A 22,356-nucleotide genomic window follows, 5' to 3' on the forward strand; every position below is an offset into this window, starting at 1 on the left:
TACCAAATTTTTTAGCTTATTTGGAACTTTTCATAGATAAAACAGCTATATAGTACGTTTAATAAGAAGATGAAGCTACACATTTGTTTAAATGCTATATTTCATTAAAGAATAAAACAAATAATATTGAGAATGCTAAAAATGTACAAATTGCGTATTACAGTATTTTCATCTTTTTAAATGGCTAAGCTAAATATTCCACATAAGTAAAAATTAGTAAATAAAGACAATGTTTTCAAGGCTGCTTAAACATTTTAACATATAAATAATAAAAAACGTTTTCGTTTTATTTTCTTGGCCAAGTCGCACCAATGACTTGTCTGCTTAAAATAGTTCTTCTACTGTTGCACTTAAGGTTTTATTAGGCGATTCGCTGAATGTTGATATAACATCTAGGAATTGAAAAGAATAAACATGTATAAATAAACATAAATAAAAAATATGTCCTTAAATTTGCTTGCCTATTACAGCTGTATAACATTGGAAAAATCTCACAATCGATTTTTGCCAAATAATTCTTCAACATTGTAATTCATTATTATGTTTAGTTGCACTCAGCATTTCCAGCGAGATGGGACAATATATACATCAGGCTCCACAATCTTCTCTAAAGGTTGCACATAATGTCTAATTGTCGAAATTTCACCACAAATGTTGTTAGTCGCCTCAGAATTCGTACTTTGCTATAGAATTGTTTATTTTTCACACGTCTTTTATATTTTCTTTTGCTCATACTTGTTATTGAAATTATATGCTTAAGTTTTCACCATATTTTATTGATTTTTACAAAAACACTTTTTTCACCAACCGCAAAAATTATTTTACGCCAAACAATTAAGAAAATTAAAAAAAGGATGCTTCGTTGGGCTATCATCTGTCAATATACACAATGCTTCTTCTTATTAAGGTAAAGGTATCAATAGTTGACAACCTGGTGACAAAGTGTTGACTTTGTCACCATATTAGTAGACAAAGTGGCGACATGTCAACACATGACCCCACACTTCCTACAAGGCAGCTATTTTTGAGTACATATGCTGCCTTGCCTGCTTACCTTGCTTGCTTCTGATAAAGGAATAAAAAAGAAAAGGGCAACCCAGTTCGAAATTTGCTCGGCCTTCTTTATTCTTTTATTTTTATTCTGTCAGAAATGAAGCAGGAAAGCAAGGCAATCAGGCAAGGCAGCTTACTTCTGATAAAAGAATAAAAAAGAAAAGTGCAACCCAGTTCGAAATTTCCTCGGCCTTCTTTATTCTTTTATTTTTATTATGTCAAAGTTATTAATTGTCTGAACAAGAAGTCACGAGACTTTCTTGTTCGGACAGTTGAGGGCTTTGGCGCTCTGTGGGAAGGAGCTGATCTCGCGGCGGTCCCCCTAACTTATATTCCATCCAGGAAGGTCCTTTCAGCGTGGATTCCACCACCTACTATGGATAAGGAGCTCCTGCTGAAGAGGCTCAGATTGCAAAATCCCAACCTCACTACATCGGGCTGGACTGTAATAAGTCTAGCACCCTGTAACGAGGATGGTGGTTTAGTTGCAAGAGTGGCGGTAGACCCCCTAGGGAAGTTATATCTTAGAGAACGTGAGGGAAAACTGAATTTCGGTTCAGGATGGGTTCGGTTTCGACTGAGTCCACGCAACGAAACTCAGTAAGGGTAGGGAAGCGGCCATGGTAGAATAAGAAAAGGTAGCAGCAATACACAGCTGACTGAACTGGGTTGTAACGTTAGTGTCAAATTTCATATGACATTTTATACGTTTATTTCTATTTCGATGTACATTAGGGATATATATTTTTTGAGAAAAAAAAATATATCATTCGGAAATAATCATTTCCCAGAAAGACTTCTTCATATCAATGATATGTAACCTCCTCCAAGTTCGAACGATAAGCCGCGCAGTAAATCCCCGCTTGTAGAGGCGATACAACGTTTGTTAATATGTGAGGTATTTTGTTAAAATTTAAAGAAATAAAGCCCTAATAAATCTGTGCTTCTTTGATTTCTAAAACAAAACATTGAAACAGCTTCTCCTTTTTCTATGAATTTCCAGCGACCCCAAACTTGTCTGCAAGAATTCTACTTCCTGCGAGAATTTATGCATTTAGGGGAATGATGTGGAAACATAAAAATTGAAAATGTAACGAATTTTCATTCAACGAAATGTGAAAAATTATTATAGACATTTCCAATAATTTATAGACATTTCCTTGTTTTGTTTACAAATACAACTGGCAGTAAAGTTACAAACAAAAACAAATTACCTTGTGTTTGTTGTTCGAGTTGTATTTGTTGTAGTATTAACTTTACCTTGTATTTGTTCTACCATGGGAAGCGGCAAAGGCTGCGCATTTTGCAGATCAATATGCATCATTGCAAAGCCACCGCCGCTGAACTACTCTTGTCCCTCACGACCTCTGAAGTAGACATTGTCTTAGTCCAGGAGCCTTATATCTATAAAAATAAGGTTTCTGGACTAAGCAATGCCAATTTCGACATCTTCGCCGCGTCCGAGGGGGACAAGGTGAGGACTTGTATATTAGGTAAAAAGAGCTTAAATCTAATCTTTTTATCTAATTACAGCAACGGTGACATGTGCACGGTTAGGCTGGAGCATGGTACGGGGATGACCACACTGCTGTCATCCGTATACATGCCTTTTGAGGCCCCAGACCCACCAAACTTAGATGTCCGACGGTTGCTCGATGACATGATGGGTACCTGTAACGTGATCCTGGGATGCGACGCAAACGCTCACCATTTTCAATGGGGCAGCAAGGACACCAACAAAAGGGGTGAGTCTATATTCGACTTTATTTTATCATATAATTTACGAATATGTAACAGGGGTAATGATCCAACTTTTAAAATTAGGGATAGGGAGGAGGTCATCGACCTAACCCTCTCTAATCTAGATGACTCCGTCCTATGTAATTGGAGGGTATCTAAAGAATGTTCCTTCTCGGATCATATGAAGATATCTTTTGATGTCATTTTGGACGGGGGTCGCCAAATGCCTTATAGGAACCCGCGAAGAACAAACTGCGATAAGTACACGGAACTAACGAGTTCTCAACTGGCTCTTAACATAAATGTGGAAACAGCTGAGGATCTTAACGGGACCGTTAAAAATCTTACAGACGTTCTCTTCCGTTGCCATAAGGAATCCTGTCCACTAACCTATCCTGGGAAGAAATCTCAGCCAGTGTGGTGGAACAAGGAACTTGGCGAGCTTAGAAAAACTACCAGGCGACTGTATAACAGGGCTCATGAGACTAAACTCGACATTGATTGGGACTCCTACAAGGTGAGTTTCAATAAATACAAGAGTGAGATCAAGCGAGCTAAGAAAAAATCTTGGGTGAATTTCTGTGAGTCAGTAGAAGGAGTCAACGATGCAGCTAGGTTTCGTAGGATACTTTCCAAGGACCCTAAATCCATTGGAAGTATCAAGAAGCAAGATGATGCGTGGACTCACTCTGCTACCGAGACTCTTAACCTCCTGGCAGAGACCCACTTCCCAGGCTGTAAGGACGCGGACACCGTCAATAATGAATGTGACGACCTCCAAATTCAAGAGCGTAGGGATTTGGATCTCATTGATAAGGTGGTTAACAGAAATAAGATTAAATGGGCTGTCAACACTTTCAAATCATATAAGTCACCTGGACCGGATGGTACAACGCCGGCGATGCTTCAATTTGCAGCGCCACTTTTATATCAAATCCTGGAGGAGATCTATAGGGCGTCCATTTGTACCGGGTCTGTGGAAAGAGGTTAGGTTACTTACATTCCCAAAGCGGGGAAACCTAGTCACTCTGCACCAAAGGACTACAGACACATTAGTTTATCATCCTTTCTCCTTAAGACTCTCGAGAGACTGATCGATTTGGAGATAAGGAGTCATGTAGACACCGCCTCTATAAGTAGCTCACAACACGCCTATATTAAAGGCAAATCTGTGGAGTCTGCCTTGCATGAGGTGGTTGGCTTCATTGAGAGGAATATGGAAAACTCAAACTTTACCATGGCTGCCTTTCTGGACATAGAAGGAGCCTTTAATAACGTAGAACTTGAGTCCATAAAACTCTCACTTAAGAAAGTTAACACACCTGAACCCCTAACTTGCTGGATAAATAATATGCTAGAAAGCAGAATTATAAACTCCAGCATTGGGGAGATAAAAATTAGGAAAACAGTAACTAGAGGCACCCCCCAAGGAGGGGTGCTCTCACCGCTACTGTGGCTACTTGTTATAAACAATATTTTGACGGTCCTGGACAATCAAGGTATAAAAGTTGTCGCCTATGCGGACGACGTTGTACTACTGATTTCCGGTAAGTTTCCGTCAACCATTTCGGAGCTTATGCAAGGAGCATTATCGACGCTGTCGCGCTGGGCTAAGGCCAATGGCCTTGGAGTAAACCCAACCAAGACAGAACTGGTAATGTTCACGAGAAAGCGTAAGCTCGGCGTATTTGTACCACCAACATTGGATGGAGTGCAGCTTCAGCTCTCGCCTGAGGCAAAGTACCTCGGCACTATCCTGGATGTCAATTGCGATGGAACAGGAATGCTGAGGAAAGGGCGAAGAAAGGATTGACTGCACTTTATTCATGCAAGAATTCCATTGGGAAAAGTTGGGGCCTAAGCCCATCGATTATACACTGGTTGTATAACACCGTGGTTAGACCCATTTTATCCTATGGTTCTCTTGTGTGGTGGCACTCACTGCGCCAAAAATCGACATCGGGTAGGCTCGACAAGGTACAAAGAGCAGCCTCGATCCTCATAACTGGAGCCACAAGGAGCACACCACAGGCTACTCTGAACGCAATGCTGAACTTAAAACCGTTGAGTCTCAGCATTTAAGGCCTGCGTACATAAGCTGCTTTGCCTGATTGCCTTGCTTACCTGCTTCATTTCTGACGTAATAAAAATAATAGAATAAAGACGAAATTTCGAACTGGGTTGCCATCAGTTGGAAATTGGGTCGGCCTTCTTTGTTCTTTTATTTTTTATTGAAGCAGCAAAGCAAGGCAATCAGGCAAAGCAGCTTATGTACGCAGGCCTTAAGTGTCAGGCAACTCGCAGTGCCCTACGGCTGCATGAACAGAATCTCTGGCGCAGTTGTGCCTATGGGCATGGTTGTATCCTGAATGAATCAGGCATAAATGTGAACCAACGCGGAAAACTGAGCGACTATATATCACCAGTCCTGAGATTTGACGATATAGACGTCGTTATACCTAGTAGAGATGACTGGAACCGCAGTAACCCCCCTCTGGACGGTCTGGCTTTCTATACAGGCGGCTCCAAGATGGTGGAAGGTACCGGGGCTGGCGTCTACTGTGAAAGGCTATCTCTTGAGTACACCTACAGGCTAGACAGCAACTGTAGTGTCTTCCAGGCTGAAATCTTCGCGATTTGGAAGGCAGCGGAATTGATAAAAAGTTTGGATGCAGAAATCTTTGAACCGGTGACTATCTTTGTGGATAGTCAAGCGGCTCTTAAAGCCATCAAATCCTGCAACATCAAATTCGATGTCGTCCTTAAGTGTAGATCAGCCTTGGGAGCGCTAACTAACGGCTTCCGGCTATGCTGGGTACCAGGACACCGCGACTATCTGGGTAATGAAAGAGCAGACGAATTAGCTAGGCGAGGATCGCAGTCCACAGACCTAGCTATCGCTGACTCTATCAAACCACCCATTTGTCATTTCTTTCAAAATTTTAAAACGTTCTCTGACGAAAGAGCCAGTGAATTGTGGCATAATGAACCTAGGTGCATTGTGGCAAGATCCATATGGCCGACTCAGTCAGTCAAAAGAACGAACTCTCTGCTGAACCTGAGTAAAGCCGAAGTTAGAGTAACGACGGGAGTCATTACTGGACACTGCTACATCAGGGCCCATACCAACAAATGGGATGAGGATGTTACTGACTACTGCAGACTCTGTGAGGACGAGGAGGAGTTAGAGACGATCGAGCACATCTTGTGTCTTTGTCCAGCAATGGCTGGTAGACGGCATTGGTTAGTAGGTGCTCACTTCCCACCGTGTCTAACTTTCTACTCAACTGTGGAGCCTGCTGTGATCTACAACATCATCAAAAATCTGAAGTGGCTGGGACAGCGCAACCTGAACGCGTAAATAAATTCAGCTATTCTGCCTACCATTAAAATAAATTTTTCTCCTACTCTAAAACTTTCACTCCACTCTTAAACATTCTTGTAATCTACTCGTTCTTTCACTGCGCTAACATCTTTCTCTTTTTATTTTTTCCCCTATCCTCCCTTTTTTCACCTCCTTTTCTCCTGTAGCTCTTTTCCACTGGATGATCACAATGGACCGGAAGGTCTCCGAGTGTCGCAGTCACAATTAGTGACTGCACATCCCCTAACCTAACCTATTATGTCAAAAATGAAGCAGGAAAGCAAGACAATCAAGGCCTGCGTACATAAGCTGCTCTGCCTGATTGCCTTGCTTTCCTGCTTCATTTTTGACATAATAAAAATAAAAGAATAAAGAAGGCCGAGGAAATTTCGAACTGGGTTGCCCTTTTCTTTTTTATTCTTTTATCAGAAGTAAGCAAGGTAAGCCGGCAAGGCAGCTTATGTACGCAGGCCTTCAGGCAGAGCAGCTTATGTACGCAGGCCTTAAGGGCCAGAACAGAATCAATCGTCGCTTGCTTTGCTTGCTTCCGAAATGTCAAATTATAAAGGAATGCCAGAGCCTCCTAAAGAAGAACGCAGGCAGATTTGCAAAGAGGCTCTGGCATTCCTTTATAATTTGACATTTCGGAAGCAAGCAAAGCAAGCGACGATTGATTCTGTTCTGGCCCTAAAGGCCTGCGTACATAAGCTGCTTTGCCTGATTGCCTTGCTTACCTGCTTCATTTCTGACGTAATAAAAATAATAGAATAAAGACGAAATTTCGAACTGGGTTGCCATCAGTTGGAAATTGGGTCGGCCTTCTTTGTTCTTTTATTTTTTTATTGAAGCAGCAAAGCTTCTGATAAAAGAATAAAAAAGAAAAGGGCAACCCAGTTCGAAATTTGCTCGGCCTCCGTTAAGGCCTGCGTACATAAGCTGCCTAGCCTGGTTGCCTTGCTTTCCTACTTCATTTCTGACATAATAAAAATAAAAGAATAAAGAAGGCCGAGCAAATTTCAGACTGGGTTGCCCTTTTCTTATGTACCCTGTCCTTTAAGGCCTGCGTACATAAGCTGCTCTGCCTGATTGCCTTGCTTTCCTGCTTAATTTTTGACATAATAAAAATAAAAGAATAAAGAAGGCTGAGGAAATTTCGAACTGGGTTGCCCTTTTCTTTTTTATTCTTTTATCAGAAGTAAGCAAGGTAGGCAGGCAAGGCAGCTTATGTACGCAGGCCTTTATTCTTTTATTTTTATTATGTCAAAAATGAAGCAGGAAAGCAAGGCAACCAGGCAAAGCAGCTTATGTACGCAGCATGATGAAATAATAAGGTGGCGTAAAATGACCAGATGATTGGTTTCAATCTGTCAAATTTTTTGTTATTGTGAATAAATTGTATGAAAACGTAAACAAACATTTTGACATATTGAAGAATTTTTGGCCGAAACAGAGTTGTATTTGTGCTACTTACGCGACCTGTTAAATAGATCTTGGTACGCAGGCCTTGACAAAAAATCATGGCGTAAAACCACCAGCTGATTGGTTTCAATCTGTCAATTTTTTTTTGTTATTATGAATCATTTGTAGGAGAATGTAAACACACGTTTTGACATATTGAAGAATTTTCGGCGAAAATAGTGTTGTTGTTGTGCTACTTACGTGACCTGATAAATAGATCTTACTCACAATAATGCATTACTGTGAATTGCTTGTTCACATTTTGTATGTGATTTTATTCACAATAACGCATTTAGACAACTGGTATGAAGATCAGCTGTTTTTGGCGTCATACCCCGGTTACACTTAACCGGATTAACCCAGTGGGTATGGATTTCAAATGTCAATTCCATAGCGCAAACGTCAAATAAATCCTCTCGAAGTGGGTTAACCCGGCAAAAAACTCTAGTGTAACCGTACTATTACACATTATTATTCCACCATGATCAAATCATACCAAACGTCAAATTTGGACACAATAATGTATTATTGTGAATTTCTTGTTTACATTTTGTATGTGTTTTTATTCACAATAATGAATTTTTACCTGTATTATTGAGCCATGGTAATTATGAAAACGAAATTATGTATTTGTTCATGAAATCGACGAACGAATTGGAAAAACTTTGTCCAAAAACAGGCTGTAAAAAAGTAAAGGAACAAAGCTAACATCTGTCATCCCTTGAAAGGTGGCATAAGGTTACATAGTTTTTCAATCAGCTGAACCCTGGAAAACGAGCAGTGCAAGAACAATTTCACAAAAATTGTTAAGCCCATCGAAAGTTTTGAAAGTTTCGAAGTTTAATTGTATTGCATTTAATTAGGAAAATAAATAAATTTATGAAATCTCCTAGCCTGTGGAAAGCTACGAACGAAAATTTTCTTGGAAAGGGTTTAAAAGGCGAAGACACAAAAAATGTCACGTCACAGAATTGTTCGAAGGATGGACTATGACGACGAATATGATGGATATGATGATGTTTACGGTCACTCTGTGGACGATGATAGCTGCATATCGCCCACAGATGCTCAACAGTGGCTATTTGATCGAGCCAGAGGCCATCAATCTATGTCAGCATTTATGCGTGACAATAAAGACATCGCAGAAGAGGAGGAAGACGAGGATGCTGATGAGGAGAAATCTTACGAAAAATCTAGAAGAGATTCGGACAACTATCAAATGCCTTCATTAAATGATTTGGAAAAAGCTCAATTGACTTCGTGTATGGATGAAGTAAGAAGTGTGGTTGGTGATACAATATCCGAGAAGCGAATAGTTGAGACATCCATAAAATTTGCCTATGATATTAATAAAATTTTGGATGAAATACTGAATGGTGAAAGCGAGAATCAAGCCAAACGTTTACAAAAGGACGTGACATCTAATCTTGTAGGCAAAGCTGCGGTACCAACAAAAATCTCATTAAGTGAATTGGTGGACAAAAAACCCTCAGCACCTGTGACACCAGTCGTTAAGGTTACAGCAGCACAGAGTGAAGTAAAAAGAGGCTTTGAGGTTAGTTCTCCAGCTTTGCCAAGTTCGCCGGCTGTTTCTGGACGTAATACTCCCGTCGAATTCACAGACGATCCCAACAAAAAGACTGCTGGTGGAGTTATAGATGTAAATGTGTTTAAAGTTTCCAAAGAACAATCACAACGTGATGCCAAACAATTATATGTCAAGGAGCGTTCAGATCAAAAACATAATTTCCACATGATTGTCATTGGACATGTAGATGCCGGCAAGAGTACATTAATGGGCCATTTGTTGTACGATACTGGTAATGTGTCGCAACGAGTTATGCACAAACACGAACAAGAGTCAAAGAAATTGGGCAAGCAAAGTTTTATGTATGCATGGGTGCTGGATGAGACTGGCGAGGAGAGAGCAAGAGGTAATTACGATTTGTGATTTTGCTTATTATAAAAATAATTATTTTTATTTATTTATTTTTTTTTTTAGGTATCACAATGGACGTTGGTCACTTCCGTTTCGAAACTAAAACCAAAATAATAACATTGCTTGATGCTCCGGGACACAAAGATTTCATACCCAATATGATATCTGGTGCTACCCAAGCTGATGTAGCACTGCTGGTCATTGATGCCACAAGAGGAGAATTTGAGTCTGGTTTTGATTTGGGTGGCCAAACAAGAGAACACGCCATTTTGGTGCGATCCCTGGGTGTCAATCAATTGGGCGTTGTCATAAATAAACTCGATACGGTAGACTGGTCCAAGGAGCGTTTCGACGAAATCGTTCAGAAACTAAAAGTTTTCCTCAAACAAGCTGGCTATAAAGAATCCGATGTAACATATACCCCATGTTCTGGTCTAACTGGAGAGAATCTCGCTAAACCAGCCACCGAACCTGCCCTTACAGCCTGGTATAACGGACCTCATCTATTGGCTGTTATAGATAATTTCAAAATTCCTGAACGTTCGGTGGACAAACCATTCCGTATGTCAATTTCGGATATATATAAGGGTACAGCTTCTGGATTCTGTATATCGGGTCGCATTGAGACTGGTGCCTTGTGTGTTAACGATCGTGTATTGGTAGGAGCCCTGCGGGAACAAGGACAAGTTAAAAGTCTTCTAATCGACGATATGCCACAGAACAATGCCTTTGCCGGTGATCAAGTGGCGATTACATTATCAGGAATTGATGTAAATAATATAACAGTTGGGGGCATTATATGTGATCCTCAACATCCCATACCGGTAACGACACGCTTTCAAGCACGCATATTAATATTCAATATTAAAGTACCAATTACAATTGGTTTCCCGGTGCTATTGCATCATCAGTCACTTATTGAACCGGCTGTTATTAGTAAATTAAACGCACAGATACACAAAGGTACGGGAGAAGTCATTAAGAAAAAGCCCCGTTGTTTGGGTAATAATACATGTGCCCTAATTGAATTGGAAACAACGAGGCCAATATGCATAGAACTCTATTCGGACTTTAAGGAATTGGGTCGAATAATGTTACGAGTTTCGGGTGTCACGGTGGCAGCAGGTATGGTAACAAAAATTCGCTAAGAATATTCACTATGCCCCATGTGTTGGCGTTAAACGAAACAGAACAAATATGCTTTATTTTTTTCTTGTTTTGCAACAAACAAAATATTCATGTTTTTGTTTAAAACGTTTTTTTTTGTAATTGATCGTTAATTTTTTGTAACGAGTTTTGTAATTTTTTAAATTGTATTTTTTTAGTTTTTGCCCATAACGTTGGCCAATTTAAGTAAAAACAAAAATAATTAAATATTAAAAATCAAATTTCTTAATGGGTGTGTTTTATTAAGATTAAGAAACAGTAGATTACAGATAGATTAAGTAACAGTGGTGGAATACTGAACATATATACACTTCACCCCGGTTATTTGCCTCTCTGCTTAACTGCCTTTCCCGTTTAATTGCCTCCTAATCTAAACCCCCAAAAGTTGTTCATATAAATGAGTTCAAACTGTCCCGGTTAATTACTTTTCTATAAGTACCCAATTCGGATATTTACCTGTCAAATATTTTCCCAAAAAGAACATTTATTAATACTTTTCTCGGTTTATTACCCGCAATGGTATATTTCTGAGACAATCGACTTCGATGACTACGTGAATTGTGGTTAAGATGTCCAGTGTTATGTTATGGTGTTATGATCACAGATGAATAAATTTCTTATTGATTAAATAATATAACTTACATTATACTCTAAGACTTGGTTCTATTTTTTGACATATTGTTTTCTAATTGTTGCCATTTTTTGTAAGGTTGAGATGAGATTTTTGTAACTACCCACATGAGGTAGTTATGCGAGATTTTCGTAACTGCCTTTCCCGCATAACTACCCGAATTTTTTTGGAATTTTATGAAAGGTAGTTAACCGGGGTGCAGTGTATATGTATAGTCCCAATTTACAACCCTTTGCCTCTCAGCCCCCTCTCTCACCAACAAACTGACAATTGCCGCAAGTAAACTCGCCTAATGTAAATTGGGACATACATAGATATTAAACCGTTCCATATATGCCATATACAGTTAGGCAAGAAAAGTATTGCAAAAACCAAAATTGTAGAAAATTTCATATCAATTGTTCGTTTATGGTAACAAATTATGTAAAAACTATACGATTTTTTGTTCAAATCTCTTGCTATAGGTCCTTACAACAATATTCCGTCAAAATATGCAAAGGTTATTTGCGATTTATAACAAATACGGTCAAAAATAAGAATTAACTACTACTTGGGGGTGACAATAAAAATATTGCAACGGGAAAATCAGTACTATAAAACTATAAAATGTTTGCAATTTTTTGCGGTCCTTATGATTTTTTATGACTTTTGCGGCTAATAATACACTAACAGTATTGAATGTAATAAAGTTCAGTGATAAAAAATGCGATCATGGAGGTTCTCCAGGCAGGTAAAAAACGCATGGGACCATATTAACAATAAACAATGACGAGTCGGCCACAGGCAAGTATGCCAAGAATGAATATTTGACTCAATATGTATTGTAGGATAATGGAACAATGCAAAACGGTCGGATTTTGGCTTTGAGAACATCGAAATACCTCTGGAAAGTATATGGAAAAAATTGACACCAGTGTAGTATTTTGAAACGAATTACGACAGAGCACTATTTCGTCTCTCAATGGTATTGATATGATTTAATTTTTACTAAGTGGATAGATGTTATCCTCTGCTATCATAATAAATCCAAAAAATTGCGCTAAATCCAATAAAACCCATCAAATATGGAAATTAAACCGCTACTGATGAAGCTGGAATACCGAAAATTTGGGTACTATATTCTTTACCATGGAAAATAGTATGCCAAATTGGTTTCACGGATATAATAATGATTGGGAAGACATCTCCACTGACATCATTAAGAAATATTTAATAGTCATTAGTCTGAAAGTCAGAAAAATCGATCCCGAAAGCTCAAACAAAGTCAACTACCACCATTCCAAAGACCAGATAATGACATGTTAATCTTATTTGTGTAAATTGCCGATGTAATATAACAACACAAAACTCTTAAATACATCGGGCCAACATCCTGATATCAACCCTCATAAAATGTTTGGGTCCAATTTAACAAAAAAAACCAAAAACATCCTCCAACGAAGGATCAAGATTTACTAAAAATTGGGGAACCAGTATCCTTAGAGTGGAACATACCGAGCCTTAATTTTTGGTTTAACTAAGCTCATTAATGCTCCAATGAATGAATAAAGTGGATAGACAACTCATTAAAGAACACACCTTTGGTAATTCTCGAAGAAACCATCGATTTGGCAATTTTTGCAATACTTTTATTGTCACCCCAAAATAGTAGTTAATTCTTATTTTTGACCGTATTTGTTATAAATCGCAAATAACCTTTGCATATTTTGACTGAATATTGTTGTAAGGACTTATAGCAAGAGATTTGCACAAAAAACCGTTTAGTTTTTACATAATTTGTTGCCATAAAGGAACAATTAATATGAAATTTTCTACAATTTTGGTTTTTGCAATACATTTCTTGCCTAACTGTATGTATGTATGTATATCTCAACTTATGGAAAAGAGGGTATTAGTATTAGAGTATTTCAATTGTGGAAAGAAAGAAAAGAAGAAGATTAAGTGATTTTATCAAAGTCCCGGTCCACACTAGCGTGAATTTCATTAAAAAATTTCATGAAATTAGGTGTTCTTAAATCGAATTCCCCACTACAGCAATTTTATGATTTTACTCTACTATGGACGTCGATCTAGAGACGCATAATTTCATATCAAAATTTCAATGAAATTACTGTAGTGTGGCCCGGGACAAAGTGTTTTTGCAAAGCCAAGACAGAGGAATGTTTATTTCTCTACAAAGTGGTCGGCGCATTCTTGTCATAAGAAGATACACGTTCAAAGTATATGCTAACCATATTTATCTCTTCTACATATTCCCATGTGTATGTGGAACTCATTTTCGACAGTTTGCTCTTTTGACACTTTTATCATTAAAAAAGTACTGGAACGAAGCTATTGTTCGCGGATCTTAAATAACTAGACGTTTACACGAGACAATTTGTCTTCAAATACAACTCTGATTTACTAACACATACATACCCAGCAAAAGGTTTGCTCAAACGTCAAATGAAATCCAATCGATTTCAGATGAGTTTTCATTTGACGTATACGTAAAGGAATTAACAGCTGAAATCGAGTGGATTTCGTAAATGTAAACATAGTATTAGCATAAAGTCCAATTTACATATGCACATTATATGATTTCGTTTTACGAAATCCTAGAATCAAATGAAGTGTATTTACACCTGTTTTTTTGCGTCATTTGCTTACGCACACAATCGCACATACACACCTATACAATAACACAAACACACGCACACAATATATTTATTCAGAGAAATAGGAATTTCACAACACAAATGTGTATCAAATAACTTAAATTAATTCTAAAAACAAAAAAAACATAATTTTTGCAAGTTTTTTAAACATTTATTTTCACTTTTGTCATCGTTTGAGTATTTTTGTTTTTCTACAACACAAACAAACAAAGACATCATAAAACAGTTGCATTTTTTTGGTAGTTTATGACAAAAAAACTGGGCTGCTTATAATAGTATGGTGTTTTCGTGCGCTGTTTAGAATGACGCAAAATGTTGCCTGTTTTATAGCAAATAAATTACGAAACAGCTCCAAATGACGAAAAAGTTGCTAATGTAAATTTGACATAATGCTTGGTTTACATTTACGAAATCCACTCGATTTCAACTGTCAATTCCATAGGTTAAACGTCAAATCAAATCCAGATGAGATTTCATTTGACGTTTGAGCTATGGAATTGACAGTTGAAATCGAGTGGATTTCGTAAATGTAAACTTAGCATAACAGACGTTAAACGAATGCCAGAGCCTCTTAAAGGGGAACGCAGCGGATTTGCAAATAGGCTCTGGCATTCCTTTATAATTTGAAATTTGGGGAAGCAAGCAAAGCAAGCGACGATTGATTGTGTTCTGGCCTTAAAGGCCTGCGTACATAAGCTGCTTTGCCTGGTTGCCTTGCTTTCCTGCTTCATTTTTGACATAATAAAAATAAAAGAATAAAGGAGGCCGATCAAATTTCAAACTGAATTGCCCTTTTCTTTTTTATTCTTTTATCAGAAGCAAGCAAGGCAACCAGGCGAGGGAGCTTATGTACGTAGGCCTTTACAAATACTTCGCTTCTCTCAAGAATATCTGTGTTCAACATGTTTACCCAGCGTTTACACATGACAGGACAGTTGACATCGTGTATTGATTGTCAAAATCCCAAAACTTGCCTGTGTGACGTAGGCGTCATCGATTTCTTTTTGTTTTCCGTTCACATAATTTGTTTTCGTTCATGTTCTTTTGCTTTCAACACATTTCAAATTTTGGAAGTTGTGCAATTAGAGTTATGATTTCACAACATCTTTCGATGTAGTCCAACAGAGTTATGAAAAATGCACTCCGTTCGATACATTTTATAAGCAGTTGCTATAGAGATCCCTACAGAAAAACAGTTGGTTGATCCCTACATATTCAAAAGATAAACAAGAGTGTATACATTTGGAAGAATTAGTAATAAAATAAAGAAATAACAACTTAAGTTGGGAACATTTTTGCGGTAATTCAAGAGACGGAATTTTTAATGGAGTGGAGTTGAAGTCCATTTCGAAAGCTGAACTAGCGATGGGAAGGCAACATAAAACAACTTTAAAGGCCTGTGTACATAAGCTGCCTTGCCTGCTTACCTTGCCTACTTCTGATAAAAGAATAAAAAGAAAGGTTGCCCTCATGGACTCCAACCCCTTGGACCAGTCTACCGTATCGAGTTTATTTATGACAACGCCCAATTGATTGACACCCAGGGATCGCACCAAAATTACGTGTTCTCTTGTTTGGCCACCCAAATCAAAACCATACTCAAATTCTCCTCTTGTGGCATCAATGACCAGCAGTGCTACATCAGCTTGCGTAGCACCAGTAGTGGGATTCTGTAACTCATTTTTGCTGTTATCGATAATTGTCGGTAAAATTAAAATGCTTATAATTTCGATAATTAACGAAATTTTTCGGTGAGTTAACGATGAATAAAAAGTAGTCGCTAGCCTCTACCGACACAAACAGTGATGCCAACTTTTCTTTATGATTTTAGTCATAATTTTGCGATTTAATTTTACCGATTTTTGTCGGTAACAGCAAAAATGAGTTACAGAATCCCACTACTGATATCATATTGGGTATGAAATCTTTGTGTCCCGGAGCATCAAGCAATGTTATTATTTTGGCTTTAGTTTCGAAACGGAAGTGACCAACGTCCAATGTGATACCTATAAAAAAAATAAAATAAAAATAATTATTTTTATAATAAGCAAAATCACAAATCGTACTTACCTCTTGCTCTCTCCTCGCCAGTCTCATCCAGCACCCATACATACATAAAACTTTGCTTGCCCAATTTCTTTGACTCTTGTGACACATTACCAATATCGTACAACAAATGACCCATTAACGTACTCTTGCTTGCATCTACATGTCCAATGACAATCATGTGGAAATTATGCTTTTGATCTGAACGCTCCTTGACATATAATTGTTTGGCATCACGTTGTGATTGTTCTTTGGAAATTTTAAACACATTTACATCTATAACTCCACCAGCAGTCTTTTTGTTGGGATCGTCTGTGAATTCGACGGGAGTATTACGTCCAGAAACAGCCGGCGAACTTGGCAAAGCTGGAGAACTAACCTCAAAGCCTCTTTTTACTTCACTCTGTGCTGCTGTAACCTTAACGACTTGTTGGCACCGCAGCTTTGCCTACAAGATTAGATGCATGGTACAATTACTTAGGTAGATGCCTCAGCCCAGCTGATCGAATCTAAAACGTCAAAAAACTAGGAATTCGCTATGAAAAATCAAAACAAAAAACCATATGATTCGGTAAGTAAGAGATAGCATGTGTTCACTTCACTGTACAAACACAAGCGATAAAAAGAGACAACAAGAAACCATTTGGCGAAAATTTTGACAGTTTACATTACAAAAAAAGTTGCTTTGTTGTAGCAATTCGCCGATGTTTCTACTTAAGTAATTGTACCATGTCCTTTTGTAAACGTTTGGCTTGATTCTCGCTTTCATCATTCAGTATTTCATCCAAAATTTTATTAATATCATAGGCAAATTTTATGGATGTCTCAACTATTCGCTTCTCGGATATTGTATCACCAACCACACTTCTTACTTCATCCATACACGAAGTCAATTGAGCTTTTTCCAAATCATTTAATGAAGGCATTTGATAGTTGTCCGAATCTCTTCTAGATTTTTCGTAAGATTTCTCCTCATCAGCATCCTCGTCTTCCTCCTCTTCTGCGATGTCTTTATTGTCACGCATAAATGCTGACATAGATTGATGGCCTCTGGCTCGATCAAATAGCCACTGTTGAGCATCTGTGGGCGATATGCAGCTATCATCGTCCACAGAGTGACCGTAAACATCATCATATCCATCATATTCGTCGTCATAGTCCATCCTTCGAACAATTCTGTGACGTGACATTTTTTGTGTCTTCGCCTTTTAAACCCTTTCCAAGAATCCAAGAAATGAAATCCAATCGATTTCAGATGAGTTTTCATTTGACGTATACGCTAAGGAATTAACAGCTGAAATCGAGTAGATTTCGTAAATGTAAACATAGTATTAGTTTACATTTACGAAATCCACTCGATTTCAACTGCCAATTCCATAGCTCAAACGTCAAATGAAATCTCATCTGGATTTCATTTGACGTTTAACCTATGGATTTGACAGTTGAAATCGAGTGGATTTCGTAAATGTAAACCAGGCATTAGACTATACACTTATAACATGTTTAAAAGCATTATCTCGATTTATTTGACATATATTGTATGAAAATGACAACTTAAATCGTCTGGATTTGTTAAATCCAGACTAGCAAAGGTTTCTTGAAACCAATTTCGTTAAAGTTTCTTTACAAGTTTCGTTAGTGTCCACACACGTAAACATGAAATTTAAGATTTTTGCGTGTCCTCTTTATTTTACCATTCGCGTTTGTTGCGTTTTTCATACCTATAAAAACAAAACAAACATAAATTAACTAAAAAAACAACACAAAATAATAAACATTAATAATTAAATTAATATTAATGCCAAGTTTACACTTGCGCTCCAAAATCAACTGGATTTCACGAAATACTGAAATACACCCCGGTGTTTACACTTATTTTTTGTTGATTTCAAACATATCACACTGATCAAGGTAGATGCATATGCGCAGCTGATCGAACATGAATTTTCAAAACAAGTTATTGTAAATTGAATTAATCATCAAAAATATACGACAATATAGAACATTACAACTTTATTTCGAACATTATCGTAAGTCCCAATTTACATTAGGCGAGTTTACTTGCGGCAATTGTTAGTTTGTGGGTGAGAGAGGGTATTGAGAGGCAAAGGGTTACCATATACCTCAACTCTCTCTCCATCAAACTGACAATTGCCGCAAGTAAACTCGCCTAATGTAAATTGGGACTAAAATTATCTATATATCGTATTAATTATGTATAGTACAAACAAATGAAAAAATAAAAAAATATTTTATCGTTGAGACATCATAATAATAAATTTTGATAGATAAAAGTTGTGCTCAGAACCTGCACAATATTAGTACTTGCAGTAGTTTTCCCGTTTAGTGCTAAAAATGCGTTCCCGTACTCCGAAATCTAGCAAGACTTGCACTTCTCTTTAAACAAAAATAGCGCCGAATAACACCCTCTTCTCCTGTTTTCTGCAATACAATTTTGGCCTAGTAGAAACTAGCAGCAAGTATGTTCATATGTTCTTTGGTATCTAATATTATAGCTGATACGTTGATTTTAACATTTCTGCTGGAGTTTTTGCAATTTCCGCCATATTTCCGTTCCCGTATATTTTAAGAAATTTGTATGGGGAAGCAATTTTTGACAAGTCGCTCTATTTTATAACATTACTATTAAAAAAAATTCGGGAACACAATGAAAAATAGCATTGTAACAAAGTAATTTAATATTTTTTCACTTTGTTTACAAATTTTGATACTAACACTTTTTGTTGCAGCAATTCGCACATCTACCTTGTTTATTGTGATACGTGAAAAGTGTTGCAACTTTTGGTACTTTTCTAGGCAAAAGCAAGGTTGTATATCATGTGTGATTTTTAGTGGGTTAATCTTTGCTGGTTACACTTAGCTTTTCGAGGATATAAACTGTCAGCTGATGTTGTTTATGTATACATACAAAATAACAAATAAAGTCGTGTTTTACACTTTTACAATTTCTCGTATGAGATATCGTCCCCTCTTTGCTCATATTGGTATATTTTACACACAGGGATACATTGTTGTATAATGGTATCAAGCGTACTTTTTGTTAAAAAAGTGTCTAATGTAAAAAAATAAATAATTTTATGATCTTCAAATAACTTTAGATTTATTAACTCCATAAGCATAAAATAAAATCTCATGCGACCAATCGTAAACGTGTAAAACACGACAAACTCTGTTGCAAAAACAGCTGCAACTTTTGGTACTTTTTGAGTAGAGTTGATTTTTTTTGCACAAATACCGAATACAACACTGTATTTTTGGTGGATTTAAAATAAACCCAGTCGTGAGAGGAATTAATTATTGTATGGCAAATCTGGTTAGATTTGACCAGATTAAGCAAATAAATCCTCATGAAGTGGGTTAACCCGGCAAAAAGCTGTAGTGTAATCCTCATAAAGAAGGTTAATCCGGCAAAAAAACCCTAATGTAAACGAAGTATTGTGTTACAATTTAAAATTACATAGTCGAAGTGTTAACGCCGTCAGTGTAGTGTATTAACTTAGTTATCGGCGTTAGATGTCTATCGGCGACTCCATTCTCTTTTACAGAGTTGTATGCGAGACTTATTAGAAGAGTTGCCAGCGTTTAGAAGCGTATAAACATATAATTAATATTAATTTTATTTTTTACATTTTATTTAATTTTGTTTGCTGTTTTCTACTCCATGTTATAAGCAAAATACTTCAATTACTTCAAAATAAATAAACGTAATTGACTTGATTCGATCGATTGTTACTAAACTTCCCCAAATGCATGGCCACTTCAGGAAAAAGTTTGGAAATTCCCAACATTCTGCCGGCGGGGAAAGTTAAAATGTGTATGCTGGCAATATTGTCATTCATCAAGTGATGTGACGCCCGTAAATCGAATACAGACAAGAATTTTTAAGCTCGTATTTTTTTCCAATTAAATTAAGAAAGAACATTAGTAGTAAAAGAAACCGGTAAATAAATTAAAACATTGTGTTTTATAAACTGGAATAAAAGCACAAATTGTTAAAAATTTAATTAACGCACAAAAGTTCGATGGTTTTTTCATTAATTCTTCGCTATTCGAAGTAAAAGAAAGGCAAGTTAATTTTTTAAAAGAGTAGTTTATGTGCATATGTGTGTGTGTGCCAGAGTGAGTTGTGAATGTTTGTGAAGAAGTTTGTCGTAGTGTATGTGCAAGGGAGCGGATGACAAGCAAAGAAATTGTTAGTGAGTTTTAAATGCAAGAGTTAATTGTGTGTTTGTGGTGAGTCATTAAATGGCTTTTGCTCGAGTCAAAAAATTTAATTTCTTGTGTGTGAAGTTTTGCAATGAGTTAATTATTAATCAAGATAAGAAAATACAAATAAAAAGTATTCTCCACAATGTAATATACACAATATAATAATTACATATCCTATCTATAACGCGGTTTAAACTGATACATCCTGTGTATTGTTACAAAAAAGTTTAATGTGGTTTTTTCTATCTACGTTTTAGGTGAAATTTGATTAGAGTTGTTGCGGCGGCACACTTGTGAATGAGGGAAAAACCACAAACCAAGAAGAAGCAGAAAAAGAGCAATAACTCGGTTGTGTGCTGTTTTTAAAGATAATACCTAGTGCAAAAACTAAAAAAAATAAAACGTTAAAAGAAGTGTGGAAATTTAAAAGCCGCATAGAATAACATAACACAGCAACAACAAGTTGAGGAAAAAAAGACAAGGCCCTGTTTAAAGAGAGCGAGCAGCGAGAGTGTATTCTTATTAATTACGGACAACACAATTCCAATTCCTTTGTTGAAAAACGAGTGTGAGAGAGCAGCGATAGGGGAACAAACACATACGCCACCAACGGCAAAGTAATAACATCAAGCAGAGACAACTGCGGCAACAAAAAAGTTAAATAATCATCATCTGAAATAAAGTCTGAACAAAAAAAACGATCAAAGAAAAGAAAGTAAAACACAAAGAAATTACAAAAATTAAGAAATCAAATTAAGCAAATTTACTACTTGGATTTATTTTATATATTAATATAATTAATAATAGCAACAACAATAATCTGTCTAAGCAAATCGTAAGCAATCTTTGTTTAAAACAACGCCTATAATACAACACAACAGCAACAGCAACAAATAAACGACGACAGCGACGATAACGTGAGCAGTTGAACAGTAGTCAGTCCGTCAAGTCAGCACCCACAAAGACTCTAAAATATCTTCCAGAACATTTGTTTTCCAAAAAAGGGGAGTATTGCATGCTAACCTTTAACCTAAGCCTGGTGGTGAACTATCTACAACAATATATTCCCACACCTCCAGACACTTAACGAGTACGAGTTAATAAATCGTAGGAATTCGATAAGCCTTATTTACAATTGCAAGAGCAAGAACAATCATCTAAACCACTTTTTTTGACTGTGAACGACAAACGATCGACCACCCCAGCCCACCCAATAATTGTAACACAACACACAAATCAAAATGCGTGAATATAAAATTGTCGTCTTGGGCAGTGGTGGTGTAGGTAAATCCGCTCTAACCGTGCAATTTGTACAAGGTATTTTCGTTGAGAAATACGATCCCACCATTGAGGACAGTTATCGCAAGCAAGTGGAAGTCGATGGCCAACAATGCATGCTGGAGATCTTGGATACAGCGGGTACAGAACAATTTACCGCCATGCGTGATTTATATATGAAAAATGGCCAAGGGTTCGTTTTAGTCTATTCCATAACTGCACAATCCACCTTTAATGATCTGCAAGATTTGAGAGAACAAATTCTACGTGTCAAGGATACAGATGATGTGCCCATGGTATTGGTGGGCAACAAGTGCGATTTAGAAGATGAACGTGTGGTGGGCAAGGAGCTGGGTAAATCATTGGCCACTCAATTCAACTGCGCCTTCATGGAAACATCTGCCAAAGCTAAAGTGAATGTTGTTGATATATTCTATGACCTCGTCAGACAGATAAACAAAAAGTCACCCGAAAAGAAACAGAAAAAGCCCAAGAAAAATCTATGTGTTCTACTTTAAGACTATCTCTGCATAATGTTGTGCACATCCATTATATACACATGTCTAAAAAGAAAACATAATTACAAATCAAACACACACACACATAAAAACACAAGTATATATTCCCCTCGAAAAAGAAACAAATCCGGGATTTTTTTTACTTTCCTTTCTTTTTCCGATGCAACAAAAACTTTCCACAACAACACTCCTTCCTTTCCAAAACTACCTATACTTCAGTATAAAATTTAAAGAAGAGAAAAAAAACTCACAACTCAAACTAAACTTTTTCAAAG

At 37.1% G+C, this 22,356-nt stretch overlaps 2 protein-coding genes and 1 pseudogene across 6 annotated transcripts; 2 read left to right on the top strand and 1 right to left on the bottom strand.

The window, feature by feature from the left end:
- Positions 1-8,319: 8,319 nt before the first annotated feature.
- On the top strand, positions 8,320-10,950 carry HBS1 (translation elongation factor EF-1alpha (GTPase) HBS1). The gene is made up of 2 exons (XM_073981079.1): positions 8,320-9,549; positions 9,618-10,950. Exons 1-2 carry the CDS (start codon positions 8,571-8,573, stop codon positions 10,700-10,702), a joined length of 2,064 nt encoding a protein of 687 aa, XP_073837180.1. The 5' UTR covers positions 8,320-8,570; the 3' UTR covers positions 10,703-10,950.
- Positions 10,951-13,523: 2,573 nt separating this feature from the next.
- On the bottom strand, positions 13,524-17,275 carry LOC141402961 (protein HBS1-like; annotated as a pseudogene).
- Positions 17,276-19,888: 2,613 nt separating this feature from the next.
- On the top strand, positions 19,889-22,285 carry Rap1 (RAS oncogene family member Rap1). 5 transcript variants are annotated; one of them, XM_073980463.1, is made up of 2 exons: positions 19,889-20,141; positions 20,543-22,285. In XM_073980463.1, the coding sequence occupies exon 2, from the start codon at positions 21,527-21,529 to the stop codon at positions 22,079-22,081; it is 555 nt and encodes a 184-aa protein (XP_073836564.1). In that variant the 5' UTR covers positions 19,889-20,141; positions 20,543-21,526; the 3' UTR covers positions 22,082-22,285. The 5 variants fall into 5 exon arrangements, with proteins under 5 accessions (XP_073836564.1, XP_073836565.1, XP_073836568.1 ...); XM_073980464.1 differs by having other exon boundaries at positions 19,907-20,309; XM_073980467.1 differs by having other exon boundaries at positions 19,907-20,016.
- The last annotated feature ends 71 nt before the right edge of the window (positions 22,286-22,356 follow it).

This window comes from Musca autumnalis, unplaced genomic scaffold (assembly GCF_047663935.1).
Source record: "Musca autumnalis isolate F117 unplaced genomic scaffold, ASM4766393v1 scaffold_4, whole genome shotgun sequence".
Lineage (NCBI taxonomy): Eukaryota > Metazoa > Arthropoda > Insecta > Diptera > Muscidae > Musca > Musca autumnalis.